General features: G+C 38.5%; 2 protein-coding genes across 2 annotated transcripts; both read right to left on the bottom strand.

Moving 5' to 3' along the window:
* Nucleotides 1-826: 826 nt before the first annotated feature.
* On the bottom strand, nucleotides 827-7,020 carry MDAR6 (monodehydroascorbate reductase 6). Its single transcript, XM_087337543.1, has 16 exons — nucleotides 6,597-7,020; nucleotides 4,694-4,793; nucleotides 4,308-4,385; nucleotides 4,129-4,200; nucleotides 3,914-4,032; nucleotides 3,558-3,642; nucleotides 3,143-3,232; nucleotides 2,949-3,050; nucleotides 2,354-2,443; nucleotides 2,195-2,275; nucleotides 1,957-2,028; nucleotides 1,751-1,845; nucleotides 1,590-1,678; nucleotides 1,335-1,397; nucleotides 1,202-1,242; nucleotides 827-1,080 (listed from the first exon to the last, which is right to left on the bottom strand). The coding sequence occupies exons 1-16, from the start codon at nucleotides 6,758-6,760 to the stop codon at nucleotides 961-963; spliced, it is 1,461 nt and encodes a 486-aa protein (XP_087193669.1). The 5' UTR covers nucleotides 6,761-7,020; the 3' UTR covers nucleotides 827-960.
* Nucleotides 7,021-8,231: 1,211 nt separating this feature from the next.
* LOC147870159 (G-type lectin S-receptor-like serine/threonine-protein kinase At2g19130) lies at nucleotides 8,232-11,482 on the bottom strand. The gene is made up of 2 exons (XM_087337533.1): nucleotides 8,962-11,482; nucleotides 8,232-8,753 (listed from the first exon to the last, which is right to left on the bottom strand). Exons 1-2 carry the CDS (start codon nucleotides 11,273-11,275, stop codon nucleotides 8,515-8,517), a joined length of 2,553 nt encoding a protein of 850 aa, XP_087193659.1. The 5' UTR covers nucleotides 11,276-11,482; the 3' UTR covers nucleotides 8,232-8,514.
* Between the last annotated feature and the right edge of the window lie 5,762 nt (nucleotides 11,483-17,244).

Below are 17,244 nucleotides of genomic sequence, written 5' to 3'. Positions count from 1 at the left end.
GTGGAAGGTTCCTGTTACAAGCATGACCATATAATATCCCATGGTAAGATTGTACCGTAGTATTCAGTACATGTGGATAAAGTGTGGTCATGCCCGTAACATACCTTTGCTCGAGTGGATCGGCACCCTTCTTTCTCTCTCTCCTTTCTTTTCTACCTAATCCATTTCCTTATCTCATGCTTACATTAGGAACTAGCTCTAACGGTTCCCACGAGTCATGAAATTTGTAAAGAACATATATAAAAGGCTAGTGGAACAAATTGTCCACCAATAGATCAATGATCGAATATATGTTTTTTCTTTGTACGCTTTATTTTGGGTTTCACAAAGGTTTCACTCCCTACCTTACCTTTTATATTGAATTGAAAGTGTGGAACTATTATAGAAACGAATTTAATGATCATAACTTCATTGAGTCATGTGGGGGTATTCCCAATCGACAAAGACTACTAGATTGATGGCCAACCACATTACCAAAATTTTATGAAAACATCTCATTGAAGGCAATCCATCCCACATTGCTCAAAATATGAGTTTCACCATAGGGCCACATAAAACCCACCAACCCCTTTTTCCTCATGAAGGCCTTCATGATAAACCAGTTCATCGGCTTAGAGCCCACATAGACGGAGAAAAATCCCAAATAAGTGCTCATTCCAACAGCAGCAGAATTCTGCACAGCCAAACAGATAATGCGATCCTCCTCCGAAGCCAAGCTTTCATGCAAAAGAGAATGGAATTGAAGATGTGAATTTTTTTTAGTTGGAATGTTTAGGGGATGGGTTCAGAATAAAGATATTGCAATGAGCAATGAAAGCTTGGCTTCAGAGCCATGATACCTGATTTTTTTAGTTCTTAAGAGTAAGGTATTAGCAACAACTAGACTTATTCATCTAATTTTTACATTTCTCTTCAAAAGACACCCAGGTGGTGTTTTTTTTCTTTAAAATAAAGTCTTCATTATTTTTGTAAAGCTGCTAAATTGATAGATAAAGCCTCCTCCACAGAGAATGCTTGTTGTAATTCCTTGGCATCTAATTTAGGCTGATGCCTGGCAAGCTTCATGAGAGATCCAAATTCCTACATTAAAAATCACAAAATGATAAAACATCCACTTTTCAAACATCATCACTCATATTTAGTTATTCCAAACGTTCATCTCAAATTGTCTTTAATTTTCATACTATAAATTGACTTTCACCTCAGAAGTACCACTTTCAAGAAATACTCCTTTCAATCTTCCTGAAAAAGTTAAGCCATATGTAAATATATGTGTACCTATGTAAGTCAGATTCATTAATATTTCCATATATATAGAAACGGATTCCACGAACCTGAATCAATCCAAAAGGCCGCATATTTGGGGTTGAAATTGCCAACTTCTACAACCTCCCCAACTGGAGAAATGAAACAAAAATAAAAAAACGTCTTCATATAAAAACTCATATTAGGGCATTGGTCCAGTAGTTTAAACCCATGACAGCACAAATTATGGATGATGAAGTTCTCCCAATTATGCGTTAGAAGGTAATAAAAAAAACAAATCATAATAATCTACTGTGGTTTGGGATTCCAATAAAGCTTAGTACCATTGTCTCCATAGAATTGCCACCATATTTTTCTGTCACTGTCGCGGTGCTCGAAAACCCGAGAATAGAAGAACGGTAAATAATCATACCTGAATGAGTCACGTGATTAATCATTCATTTGTTAAAAAGAACAAAAAGAATGATATATTCTAAATGCTTACTCATCGCTCTTCCCTCCTACCAAGGAGTCTACACAATGCTGAGCTGACTTTCGAGCATGATCGACATGCTCCACTCGCGTGATTCTGTTGTACATCTGCCAAGAATTCCAATAACAATGACAGGAGAAAATAAGAAACATAATAACCTCTAGAATCAAGAATCACATTGTGTTTGAACAAAATCCATTGCTATACATGCTTAATACCTTCAAAGGAAAGGTGGCAACATCACCAATTGCCCAAACACCAGGACAGCTTGTCCTAAATTGACCATTTACCTATCAATAAATTTACGGAGTTTTGAAACTTATGATACATAAAAAGTTAGAAGGCTACTTAATCTGAAGAAAGATGCATTAAAACTTTGTTAATGATATTTCATATAGTAAATACGCTTGAGACGGACTCCATGGAGCTATAGAAGACATCAAATGTATGTATTACCTGGATTCCGCCTTCTGCCATATGAAGACCTGAATCTATAAATGGGCTGATGGTGGGTTTAGCACCAATTCCAACTACAACCTGGCATAAAAGAAATCTCATGAAGTATAGGTATGATGATATGAATCTGATGTACACCGCATGTGATTATCACCTTACCGTATCTGCATTGAGAATATCTCCACTTGACAATTCAACACCAGAAACCTCTTCTCCATTTGATGATCTTATTCTCTTTACAGTTACACCCTACATTGAAGGCAGAGATGAGATTGAGCACTGTGAGACCACATCCCATTGTTCACATAATTTTAGATGAAAGAGACTCTTTTTTTTATGGACAATAGCAGCATCACTCCATATTAAACTGGATGACAGGGCATGATTCAAATCAATATTGATCAAACAGTTTACAATATCACCCAATTCTGGACTATACTGCCCTTAAGAGATTCAATAATTCAATCAGGAATCATATCATTATGTGTGTCCTGATATCAAATCTTTTACAGGTGGAACTTAATATAAGACTAGACATCATTCTGCAGTTTTACTTGCTACAAGGTTCCCAAGGGGATAAGCTATATCTGTATATCTGCGTGCAAAAATAGATGAGAGAAAGCGATGCTCCTAATATAATTCCTCTGCAAAGATCTGGCTAATAAAACGAGAGAAAACTAGGCTCCTCATATAATTCCTCCGCAAAGAGCTGGCAAAATCCAAACCCAAAACCCTTTTTGAGAATTTTTATTACCTTGATGAACTTCACACCATTCTTCTGGTACAGATCTTCATATTTTTTGGCAATTGTAGGAGTAAAAAGACGTGGCATAATATGTGCCTCAGGGAAAATCACCTAACACATGGAAAAATGGAATTTCGTTTATCGTCGATCAATCAGAAAAGTTCCATAAACAATGTTAAAGCATTCAATAGCATTTATTCTACCGTAGTGTCGAGATTCCAAGCACTAGCTGCAGCAGCAACCTCCATTCCAATGTATCCTCCTCCAATAACCACCAATTTCTTGCATTTTTTCTGTGAAGTTATACACGAATAATGTTAATAATGTGCCCTCTCCAGGATTATCCATGACATCACATGCATGTCCTAGATTTACATGCTTATTGTTCTATGGAATCCAATATTAAGTTTTATCTGCATATAATGCTTTCCACTGAACTATACTATTTACCCTGATTTGTGAAACTTATATGTGGAGTAAAAGAAAATTTCTGAGCTTAGTAGTAGTTGACAAGGTGTTTCAAACTAGTACCATGAAAATCTAGCTTTGTTGCACAAAGAATGGTCTTTGTTCAGCTTTCATCTTCACGTTTCAAGGAGAGAAGTAGACAAAACTTACAAATGACTCCACCAACGCAATTGCATCTTCGACATCGCGGATGTATTGGACACCAAGCAGATCTCCTCCAATTTCTTTAGGCAACCTGCAAAGTAAGAACCATGGGGAGAAGGTTTAGATATCACTTTATTCCACAAGTACAATGAATATTATATGGTTCACATATTGAAATTTTATGTAAGTAGTTGTATTTTAACAACATGAAGAATAGGAAGGTATCAAGAAGTCTTAAGCTTCTGCAATTATGTCTTTGACTCTGGTACTGTTAGATGTTTGGATATATATGATTCATCACAACATGATAAATTCGGTATTTTTCTGGAATTCCAGATACTCATTGAGAGGGTAGGACGTACCTTGCTGCAATAGCTCCAGTGGCAATTATGGCATCGTCATGGCTTATATGTGTTCCTACAGATGTCGAAAGCATCTTTGTCTTTACATTTATGCCAGTTACTGAGACGTCATAGAGGACCTTCGCAAAAACAAAAACAAAAGTGTCATAACCCTTTCAGTCATAATAGCATATGCCAAATGATACATAAATATATTTAAATACCAAGGGCCTTACATCAATACCCTTTTCCTTGTACCATTCATCAGTCTGACGAGGGTTACCAGTTCCAACACATGTATGGAATCCCTATTTGCAATTTCAGATATTTTTATGAACTAGGAAAGGCAAAATCTGCAATAATTGTAATTCTACTGGCCACTATCTACAAGAAAATATAGTGGATATTTCTTAACTGGAAGCCTTGCAGGATTTTTGTCTAATGGAAACAGGAATGCCTTAGTCAATGCTGGCCGTTCATATGGTGCAACCTTCTGCACTTCAACCATAAACATTTTAAATAAATTTGAATAGTTATGTTATCATTTCCATATCAAAACCACAATACAGATATACATCAGTTTGTTTCACATCAACATCACACCAAAAACATAAACTTAAACATTACTTAATTAAAAGATTCAAAAAAATGATTTATCACACAATTACACAAATTTTCATCATGATAAGAGAACTAAAAGTAATACATGCACACATACCTCTTTTAATCATGCTAAAAACGCCATTGTCTGGTGGTGCATACCAAACAATTGTTTGGACCAAGTAATACATATACATATACCTCTTTTGATATAATACAGAGGTTCTCGCCCGCAACACCATGCTCCAAAAAGGCCCGTGCTGCATAGCCAGCTGAATTCCCCCCTCCAACGATGACATACCTTTAAAAATTCAAAGTTTCAAAAATCAATGCCATTAGCACTGTGGTAGCTGCCATAGGTTTTGCATTGATGTGGGTGAACCTCAGAAATTTCTGAATTGGTAAGCCAATGCAATCACCATAAAGATAGACCATTATTTAAGAACAAGTCAAGGGTAAAAAGTGTGCATGGATCTCCTACTATACTTGCAAGGGTGACGATAGATGAGCTCATATATTGATGTTTCAGACAAACACATTCTTCTAATAAACAAAAGTGTCGAACTATAGCAATAACAACATCAATTCATTGGAATTTCTTGGAAATGCCAAAGATGGATTACATTGATTTCATGAGTTAATAACTCTGCCAGAATGTCTAAGACGAAACCTATGTCTATACTCTATTCTCTTTTGCAGACATGAAATTGAAGAACCACAATAAAAAAATGTTATGAAAACCAAATTAATCCTATGACTAGACTCTACACACTATTTTTGCAGAATTGAAATCATATGAGCACCACCTTCATTTTCATATTCTAAAGTGACAAAAACAAATATATTGATTTCATGAAAGAATCTGTAGAAGCATTTTAACCATGCATACAAAACGACAAACCTATTGCCACATTGGTGTCCATGCGAAGGGTGATACTTCTCAAGCATTTCTGGATGAGGACAAATTTGTTTTTTACGCATATAGCGACTATGAACGAAAAACATAGCATATTGAATCAAATATGTATTTATACATGCTGGCATAAATATATTTCACATTGCATTGATCATTCTAGCATGCCCTCTCAAAAGAAAAAAAGAGAGATGAACCTACGAAGCTTGATACCTTCACAGTTTGTACATGGATTACTAAAGGTGCAATAAAACTTCCCTCTCATTGTTCCTCTAGCATCCTCCAGATATTGATATCAACGAGAGTAATCTAATGAGCCTGATAACTCTAAACATGTATCTAATTGGTGCCTTAAAACATGTCAATGGAATCAATGGTGCAACTCCCAAACTTCTACATTATCTCTAGCATTGTAGAATCAGATTATACTGGAGGGATAATGTACTTAGCAATGATATCTATTATGAAACCAAGTCCATTTAATAAATATTTTGCTACATGATAAGAAACCTTAGGATTTTACATTTATAATCACACAAATATTCATTCAAATCATGCTACTAAAAACAGCAAAATTTGGGGGTAAATACAAATTCACGTTTTTAAAGAAATGGGTACTGACTATTCGCACTTGTAGTGAAGGATATACTGTGCTTAGCAAATAAACTAATAAATAGTTATTTCATAAATATTTATTCAAAGAATTCAGGTAAAGTCAATTTATAGTCGAAGATACATTCACATTGTTAATGAAATGTGTATTTATTGTTGGCATGTTTAATGAGATGGGTACTTAGTGTTTGCACATTTAATGCCATAGGCACTTGATGTTGGCATATTTAACAAAATCGGCACTTAGTGTTTGTATATTTAATGAAATGGGCACACAATGTTTGGATACTTAATGGGATGGACATTTAGTGTTTGCATACTTAATGAAGCAGGTACTTAGTGGAATGAAATGGGCAATTAGTGTCTGGATATTTAATGAAATGGACACTTGATATTTGCAATTTTAATCAAATCGGTACATAGTGTTTGCAATTCTAATGAACTGAGCACTTCATGTGGACAATTTTGATGAAATGGGCTCTTGATGTTTGCATTTTTCTTTTGCTTTTATTTAATGAAATGGGCATTTAGAATTTTGCATGTTTTAGTAAGTGATGAAAAAGGAAGGGTAGAACTTACTGTTTATGAAAGTCAGCAGGGGCAGAGCACGTAAGATGCAGATGTCTTCTGATTGTTCTTCCTCTGTAACTTGGCTGTTGTAGCCACCTATGTTGAGGTGATGATTGCAGAGACAAAGAGAAGAGAAGAGGATGTTTGAGAGAAGCACCCTTAGCCATAGCCATGTAAACCAAGCTTAACGCTGCAGATCAAACGCTTATGTGTGTATATATTTGTGTGTGTGTGTGTGTGTGTGTGTGTGTGTGTGTGTGTGTGTATACGAATTGGTAATTGGAGAGATGAGTTCGAAGGGTGGGGGAATGGAGCCAACAGTTCTCAGTTATAATCCCATGAAATCAAACATTCTGGTTTCCTCTCAAAGTGATGTTTTTGACTCTTCGAACTGTGAAGAGTTTGTGTGGTATGTGTGATGAGGAGAAAAGCACAAAAGACTTGCTGGGCCTAGGGCCATGGTTAGGAAAGAACAACATCGTTAATTGGTTCCCTTTCTTCTTCATTAATTCGATTGTGTGTAACATGGTAAAAGGGAGGTTTGTTCCATTCGTTTTCCAAGCAACGGTGGTGGGATAGAAGTGAGCAATCAAGACTTAATTCCCAAACCAACTAGTTGCACATTCTTGAGTAAAACAAGAAACATATCTATGAGGAATGTCAAACCAAATAGATGTAAAATATTGCAAAATAATCTATCACGATGAGTAAAGATGTATGTCGTGACTTGGTGAGTGTGGCCAATATGTTTAATTCGAAGTTTAGAATTTGCATAATGGATTGTAAGGATGGGATAGTATGTGGGTTGGGCATGGGTGGTGACTTCAATAATGGAACACATGGTCCATGGAATTCCATGTGTATAGGGTGTTGCCATACTTGGGTGATCACACACATAAGAAAGGTTGCATATTGGGTGGTGATAATGTATCACGTTCCTCATTGCACACAATGAACTAAGGAGACATAGTTCCATATGGCATAACCTTATAGATTTCATTGCACACAGTGTTCCTATCTCTTCCACACTAACTAATTTCATCAACACTATCAAGCAACTCATTAACATCCACTTAGGAAGTGAACTCGTAGGTACACTTAAACGAGATTACAAGAGTGGCAGATGGAGGGACATGTTGAGTGGAGAAGAGGGTGTGAGTGAAGATGCCATAGAGAGAGAGGTTTGGGACAAAGGAGCTCAAGTTATTAGAGAGGTGGAGATGTCGTCAGCATCATTGTTGTTGCCGCCCTGTTTGTGCTTTGATGTGTATGCTAGTTGTCGTGACTCACTAGGTAGCTTTCACACATGCATATTCAAAGGTTATAGTAGCGTAGGCTAATACTTGATGGCAATATGCTAAAAGTTCTGTGATTTGTGGTACAACATCTTTTTGTGAATAAACAAAATTGGGAAATTTAACAATCTATAAAACCTTCACGAAATTTCCAAAACATTCTTCATCTTTCTCGAAATGCTCAAAATACACGTCCATCTCTCCAAGACAAGATTGTGAGACATTGTTAACGAAATTTTGGATGATTGAGAGTAGAGATATTTTCAGATGAATGGTACAAGCATGCTCAATCATAATCTACATTCTAAAACAAACCATCGTATAAGGAGAAACTGAATTCCAAGCATGCTTAGATAAGATTAGATTCGTTTATAAATGTGTCAGATGAAAAAATTACATTTAGACATCATTGTGATCCTCTTACTATGTAAAAGTTTGATTGCTTGAAAATCCTCACTTATAACTTGTATGTACATATAATACAACGAAAAATCCTATGGAATATTTAACCAGTGATTTAGTAATCCAAAATTTATTCCTTTTCTTTTGTTTGGGAGGGGGAGAGTTTACATTTTATACATACAAGTACACACATTCTTATGGGCAATTCAAAAATTAAAACAAAGTTGATCTCAAGTTGGATAGGATGACGAATCTTCATAGGATGTGGATATAAAGGGCGTTTCTTTCACAAAGCTATCCGATTCGAGCAAACATTGTAATGATGTGGGAATAGGTGGAATGTCTACCGATATGCTTCCTTCAAGGATTTGTACCACCTTACCCATCGAGAGTCGAGCATCTTCATTATCTTGGATGCACCAAATTGCACAATACAACATTCTTTCAAGTTGTTCCATGTCAAAGTTACCTGTGGAGCGCAATGCAAATATGAAATCGAGATCATTAGTGACTCAATGGCCTCTAGGTTTTATTTGCAAGTTAAAACAAAGTTGCCCCCCCTCCCTCAATCCCAAATTATTTCTCTCCACAAACCTCCTTCCAACCACACAATGCCAAAACGAAGACTAGCACAACCTAGAAACTTGTGTGATTAAGTTGGCAAAGTTCATACATACCTTCTAGCCGAGGGTCCACAAGAGATGCTAAGTCGGCGTCGGGTTGGTGAATAATCTTGGCGGCCGCAAGGGGGAAGAAAGATGAATACGATTGCACGTTGTCTCGGATATTGCGTTGCCCACTGATGATCTCGAGCATGGTCATCCCGAAGCTGTAAACGTCGGCCTTGGAGGTTATGGGCATGCCGGCGATCCATTCGGGGGCGAGGTAGCCACGGGTGCCGCGGAGGGTCGTGAGCACGTGGCTGAACTCGCGGCCCACAAGCTTGGCGAGCCCGAAGTCGGCGACCTTGACCATGAAAGTGGCATCAAGGAGGATGTTCTCGGGTTTAATGTCGCAGTGAATGATGCACTCACGGCAGGATTCATGGAGGTACGCGACCCCACGCGCGGCCCCGAGCGCGATCTGGAAGCGTCTCGCCCATGGCAGGATGGACACGGACGATGCGGGCTTCCCATTGAACAGGAGGTGGTCGAGGGACCCGTTCTCGGCCATCTCGTAGACGAGGAGGCGGTGCTTGCCCTCGGAGCAGAAGCCGAGGAGGCGGACGAGGTTCACGTGCTGGATCGTCCCGATCGTCCGCACCTCCGCGCGGAACTGCTTATCGCCTTCGTCCAGCCGGTGGAGCATTTTCACCGCCACGAGCAAGGAAGGGCCCGAGGCGGCCCGGATCGGCCTCTTGCCCAGCTCCTCCTCTTCCTCCTCTTCCTTTTTTCCATCACCGGCACCGGCATCCCCGGCACCGACCACTCCTCGGAAAACCACCCCGAAGCCCCCGCTCCCGAGCTTCTCCTTGAAGCCCTTGGTGGCGGCATGAAGCTCCGCATACGAGAAGGCCCGCAACCCCGCCTCGGGCGTCTTGGCCGCACTCAGCCTCCTCCTCCTCCTCCTCTCCAGAATGACCACAATCATGGCCAGGCACAGAACCCCGATCACCGCAGCCCCGCCCACGGCTATGGCGGCTATCAAGCCGCTTCTGGATTTGCCCTTGGATTCACTCGGAGGGGCCTGGGAGTTGAGGTACTGTGCCGAAATCCTGATGTAATAAGAGCCTTGGGATGTGGAATCCACTGTTCCACCGTAGATGCTCCCGCTGAAGAGAGAGCAATTCCCACGCGCGCTTCCTACTGCTTGAAGGAAGTAGAAACCATCGCAAGAACAGTCGGAGAGGCACTTCGTTTTGCAGGTTCCCTCATCAGCCACGACCTGAGAGGAGGTATAGGCCCAACCAGAGAAACTGGTCTTGTTAAAGACAAGAAATCCATCAGTACTAGTAGTTGTCTGGTTCAGTGGGCAATCCAAGGGGGAAGCCCTCTCACAACCTTTCTGAAAGATCTGATTGCCCCATTCTGTTTGATCCACAGATTTGAAGCCTGTTGGGCAACTGCAATGAGGATCCACATTGTTGTTACAGATGGAGTTCTGGCCACAATACCTTATCACATCACAGTGCTGGTTAGGCTTTGTCCAGAAGATATCCCAACTGTTTTGGCTCTTATCATAGCTCGATTCGGCCACCAGGCCGTCTTCTTGCATCACAAACCTAGAGTTATTATACTTATCGCCATACGCAGGGTAAACTGACCATGTGAACCCTGTGATGTTGCTGAAGCTAAAGTTGAAGATGTAGTTAGCAGTCATCTCGGGGACGTTCGAGAAAATGGCACCATTCCATGCGCCGCTATCCCAGTATTGGATCGAATCGTTGTACAAGAGTATGAAATTGCTGTTGTTCCCCATTACGAGAGAGTATGGACCTGGCCTTGGGTCGCTCGCATTTCTCCACGACTCCAATTTCTGGTGTGGACCGATGCTCCCAGTCGGCATCCATGTATTGCCCGGATGCTCGAAGCTCTGCCAAACTATGGTCTCTGACGAAGCATTGGATGTTCCTAGAATTAGGTTTCCGGAATCGAGGAGCTGGAGCAAGTTCCCGGCTCCGATTTGCCATATAATACTGCCTCCTTGTCGATCTTTCAGTGTGAGGTTGCCTTCCTCTGTGAAAGTGAAAGTGGCATCTGTGCTTAAGGACTGATTCCTGTTGGCAACCCATATGGACACCAGCTCCTTCACCGTCACTTGGTTGTAGAAGACGCCCAAGTACATGGAAGATGATCCTTGCGGCATTGCGAAGAATCCGAATTGGAAGAGCCCACTCGGGGATTGGATGGTCTCGTTAAGGGAAAGGGAGGATCCACTGGTCAGGTTTTTTGGGGCAGCAGCAAGGCATCTTCCATGGCTTGATAAACCGAAACAGAAGAAGAAGATGGTGATGGTGATTAGTGTAAGAGAATCAGTGGATTTAGTATCCATTGATTGATCGGAAATGGCAGGCCACAAATCAGCCCAAACCAAATACAGAGATTAGATTTGCCCAAACTACATCATCATCATCAACAACTAAAAAAAACAGAGTACCATACAAGAGGCTTTGATTGGGTCAAACAAACAAGTGGCCTCCATGGATCTCATTCATTCTTCCATCCTCTCTTCTTTTTTCTTTTTTTTTGTGTGTGTGTGTGTGTGTGTGTGTGTTGTTGGGGGGTGGATATAAAGCTAATCAAAGCAAATGAAACAGGTGTTTTGTTTCATCAAACCTTTTGAGTCTCTGTTATCTATCTATCTATCTATCTTTTTTCTTTCTTTCTTTCTTTTTGCTCCCCTTTCAAAAGTCAAAAAAGAGAAAGAAAAAGAAAAGAAATGGCTGGCCCATTTGGTACATTCCAATTTCTACCTCATCCACCACTGCTCTTTCTTACTTACCACTCCACTTACGAGATGACCACGGGCCCGAGATTATGATTCATTTATCGTTGTGTGGACGGTTATATTTCAATGTTAGGTCTTTCGTGCTCAATCGAGGAACACACACACACTTACACTTTTAAAAAGTGTGACGGCCCGTCACCGAGGTGGAGCTAGAGGTCATGTTTGTCTTGCCTCGATTGATCAATTAAATGCTTCCTTCTTGAGCCCTTCACTTTATTTACAATCCTTGGCTTGGTTGGAGTTAGCCAATATGTTTTCTTTTTCATGATGCGCATGAACTTTCAGGTTTCTACTTTACATTTACGCTTTTGGCTTTTATATTCTAACATTACACATTGTACCACTACTGCAGTTTGCACTTCAGTAATGATCAATGTCGTCATGGAGGTTATAAAGAGTGTCTTCACATTTATGTCACATAAAAACTTCTTCATAATCTAAGCATTTAGTCTCTACTACAAGTAACCCCAGGTTCTTAGAAATGATTGTTCATGGTTGAGAGTCCTAATCCAATCTCTCCACATTATTTCATTTGCAAGTATACTATTGTTGATTCGACGCGTCATTTTTCTTTTCATCGTAACACTAAGAATGGCCTCTTTTTTCTTTATATGTGTATCAATATTGCTTCATAGAAGCAAGAATATTTGTTAGCCTTCCTATTGTTTGACCTTCACCATGGGAGGGTGATCAAAGTTAGAGCATGCATGACATAGTAACGAAATTGTGTTTGTGTTAAGATATTTCTCTAGATACACCAATTCAACTAGTATAGAGGACCCACCTTCAATTTTTTAAAGTTAAACATAGTCCATGGATTGCTAACTAGTTGAACTTTGATGTATTCGGTTTCCTAACTAATGTGAAGCAGTGTTTCTTTGACAAAAAGAAAGAAAGGGCACCTAACAACGAGTAAAAGTAGTCCAGAATAGTATTCCCAATAATAAAATGAACTATAATGGGTCTAAATTTGTTCCCCTTTGTTGAGTTGTAGCTTTCGTTCACTTTCAAATCTTATTTAGGGTTTGCATGTACATTGAGGGTCAAAGGTAATCATAGTTTTTAGTTTGTTCCCATAAGAGTATACCATGGTTTCTAATTCTGACAATGTAGTCAAATTTGTTGAAACAAGTAACCCTAAAGTGACTAACTTAGCCTCTAACTCTAGAAAATAAGTACTCAATACTAACTAACAAGGACAAAGATGAAGATTTTGAGACCTTGAGTTTGACGTTGAAAAGGAAAGTGAGATTCAAATAGTAAAAAGTTTATGTTGAATCACTTATTTTCCAAGGGATGATTAATCGGATGCTAGTGTCATATTAATAAAAATAGCTTATAGTAATATACACGTGCTAGAATTTTGAGACTAGTTTTTCTCTTTCTTTGTTTTTGTCGAAGCACCCCAATCACACTCACAAAGCTATCACTCTTACATGTGGTCCATTGTAGTCATTGCCTCTCTTTTTGTCTCCCACACGAAGGAGACACATCCAAGAAGATATGTTTATTTGGTCCCATAGGTCAAAATTGGCATCCCCATGGATGATAAAATATCTACTCTCTCGCTCTCCACTTTTAGGTTATCATTGATTTACGATAAGATTCAAGACATCAAATACCATATGGGAATTCTCAAGCTACAAACCTTACAAAAATGTCGATATTTAAGAGTTTCTTGGTAATCCATCAATTGTCATTAAATTGCTAGTAGAGCCGAGAAACCAATAAATATGAATGTTCTAAGATAGTAAAAGCACATGGGTACATTCAATGTATTTGAAATGCTTCAATGTTCTAGGTGTATTTTCACTAACTAAAGATAAATATATTTTTTGGAAAGAAGAAGATAAATATGTGTACTCACGACAAAAGGTAGGTCCATAGTCATGACAAAGCCTTCAAGCAGGTTGAAACAAAAGTGGAAAAAGATAAAGTTGTGTAGCTCACCAAGAAAACTTAGGTCCATAGATACCATAGATCCTTTCGAAATTGAAAGAAAAGACCGATTCAAAGAATTTCTACCGTGAAAGAGCTCATTTTGTAAGGTTTGTCAATAGAAGACTAAAAGGTCATAAATTCAACCCTACATTCTACATGGTCATCTAGTGAACTCGTAAAATGGGTGGATTTTGAGTGAACACCATGAGTTAATACATGTATGCCTTTCTACCATGGTATAGCCCCACTTCAGCGAAAACAAAATAGGTAGGTATGGGCATTTATTTAATCTCAGCTACTATTGATGTTTGCCGAATGATTTCCCATTCATGTCATGTATTTGAGATATATAAAGAATTTTTATCTAATATTTATTGGATGACAGAAATTAATGTTATGAACTGATCCCACACTCAATAAATCTTGTACAAAACAAGCTATATTTCTCAATGTTGAGTTGTAATGATAGATGATAGTAGTCACAAATTCTTTCATAACTAAAGAATCACAATATGTTAAACGAATTGTTGGGATACAACTAAATATAATATTGAGATTGAAACTGATAATGTTTTGTGACTTGGATCAATATGGCAAGAGCAAGTTTAAGAAAAAGGTATTGGACCCTTCCTTATATACACACCATAGTGTTTTATGTGTTGGTTTAAGACGTGATTGCATATAAATTTATTGTGTGATTGATGGCATCAGTTTGTATGCTTGGGTAATGGGTTAATGCTAAACAAACTATCTTCCATACCCTCCACCTTGTAGTCAATTTGACAATAACCATGCATGTATTTAATTATCGTTTATACAATTTAAGGCAATCACCAGTCTTTCTTTCCCTTTTCTAGAATGATCCCCTATCCACGTTTTCTAATCAATCTCACATTTACCAAGAATATTTTATTATTTATTAACATTGGATGCATAGTCTTTACTTTACAATGCTGATTAATGCTTGCCTCTCCTTGACATGTACATTTTTGCTAGGTAAGGATGGGAATGGGATGTGCATTAGAACATATATTGTACAAATAATGTGACCAAGTTATAAAGTGTTGTAATAAAAGCAAGGAATTTATTTGGCAACCTTTTGGTTAAGATTCATATGAACTAGTGGATTGATAAAAAACTAGGCGGTGATGTTTGTGCAATAAGATGCAAGTACATCATAGATCATCTTCTTCATTCACCGATAGAGTGTGTATCCATAGGGTGCTCAAGAAAATTTTCTAGCCCTTCTATGAAAGATAATGGAGGGTAAGAGGTGGCAATGGAAGCAGGACCCTAAGACACTTGATCATGATTGTAAAATATGGCTTTTCAACAACAAGCCATTATATGATTTGGAGTGGGATCCATTGGAGGTATGATGGCAAACACCGGGAACAAACAAACTGAAAACGTTTTTTGAGTACAATATTAAGCTAAGAAGATGTATCATTGGCTCCAAGTCGGTAGGTGTTGTAACGATTCGCAATATCTGGAAGGATAAAGGCATATCAGATGATCTCCTAAAGTCGTTTTGGAGGAGGCTATGGGCATTGGATACGCCAGAAAAAATAAAGGTTTGGCTTTGGCTTCTTAGCCACAAGGTGGTACTTGTAAGGGAGTGGTTGGGTTCCCGTGGTGGTGAGGCCGACTGTAAGTTATGTGGACATGCTTTGGAATCAATCTCTCACTGTTTCTGGAACTGTATAAAAGTCGTTAACATTTGGAATAGAAGCCTTAGAATTGTGGCAGTGTGCGATGTGAATGGGGATGTTGTGTGGGGTTCCATACAAGATCTGACCCTAAATGGGGAAGGCTAGGCGGAACAGTTAAACCCCACAGGGACATGGATATATAGTGCAGAGTGATGGGGTGAGACTTGGCACAAAATTTGAATTTTTTGAGGAAATTTGGCATTATGATGGCATGCTTATCGGTCTGGCACATTTGGACCAGACATTCTAAGTTTGTTTTTCAATAGCAAAAGCTCTCACGCGGTGAGGTGATGCTAAATATCTGGTTTGACTAGTGGCTACGTGGACGGTATGACTCGATTAAGGGGGAATTAGATGAAGCAAAAAGGGCAAGGTCTAAGTTCTTGCTGAAATGGGGTGGTTCTCCCATGATGGTCAAATCTTCGACGAGGCCTAAGTGGAACTACCAGGCGCCTAGGTGGTTGTTTCCGCCAATGGCTCTCAATGTTGTAGATGGGATGTAAATATGTAGGTATACCTGATAAAAGAGTATGTTTGGATGAGTAGAGATGGTGTAAATTGGGGTTTGTTTCAGTTTTGTTGGGGGTAAGGGCTGCGTGAGTTTTGTTGGTTTTGGAGTTGTTCCTCCGTGTTGTATATACTAATCCCATCATGGATTCAAGTTGAACTTTGCTATATTCAGTTTGCTAGCTAATGCGAAGTAGTGTTTGTTTTGGGAAAAAAGATAATTAACAAATAAATTTGGTACTATGAAAATGATATGGAACATAGATAGATTTGGATCCAAACCAAGTATCTAGAAATGATGGATAATGGTGGATTGAGTATTTGACAAGGGACGGGTAATATATTTAAGGGAAAAGTACCAGGATACCCCTGGAAGTTCGTCTATTTACCATAATGCCCCTGGAAGTTCCAAATTTACCAAACTACCCCTATGTCCAAAAAATTACACTTTATAGAGTAATTATACACTAGAATCTACAAGCCCTATTTACCAAAGATGGAAGAAATGGACCCGAACTAGCCCTATTTACCAAAGATTTGAGTGTATAATTACTTTATAAAGTGTAATTTTTTGGACATAGGGGTAGTTTGGTAAATTTGGAACTTCCAAGGGCATTTTGGTAAATACACGAACTTCCAGGGGTATCCTGGTACTTTTCCCTATATTTAACAAGGTGCTTAGTTTCTATTACATGCACTTGGTTTTGTTAGAGACCTTCAACCTTTCGATAAGCCAATAAAATGATGAAGAAAGAATGTTCAAAATCAAGACAATAGTTGAAAAGGGAAATCAGAAAGGATGAATTGAAATATGAAAGGGATGGGTTGTATACACGTCCAAGGTTAATTTTGGAAGAAATTAAGCTCAAATGTTTTAGTTATGAAAAGAAGTGACGAGAAGACACATGAATGTTGTGTTAATTGTTTAATTTTTAAACATCAATGAAGGCTTTTATTTTAAAGGGAAAGCAGAATACTATTTATATAAATTAAATTCAACCCACAAGCTTAGTATTATGACTTGAACTTGTGTAAGATTTTAAGTCATATTTAGTTGTGTGAGATACTACTCATGATGTCATCAATACCCTTATAAGGATCAACAATAGCATGATCGAAAATTAAACTAAATACTGGCATATTGGTTGTCAAACCATTTAAAAGCACCATGAATGCATATTACATTTCAAGTCAATCAACATTTTTTCTCGAAGTAGTGTTATTAGGAAGCCCGATATCCTTTTATTTGCAACACATCATTCACCAAATCCTCGTGTTAATAGCTTGAGAAATGGGGGCCCACCATGTTATAGGGGCGAGACATTTCTCTCAAAAACATTTATGTATCATGAC

This window comes from Azolla caroliniana, unplaced genomic scaffold, assembly GCF_043228905.1.
Source record: "Azolla caroliniana isolate FFs.n. ecotype wild unplaced genomic scaffold, voAzoCaro1.0.p SCAF_1, whole genome shotgun sequence".
Taxonomy (NCBI): Eukaryota; Viridiplantae; Streptophyta; class Polypodiopsida; order Salviniales; family Salviniaceae; genus Azolla; species Azolla caroliniana.
The sequence above is the reverse complement of the archived record's forward strand: the minus strand, read 5'-3'. Positions and strand labels throughout refer to the sequence as shown.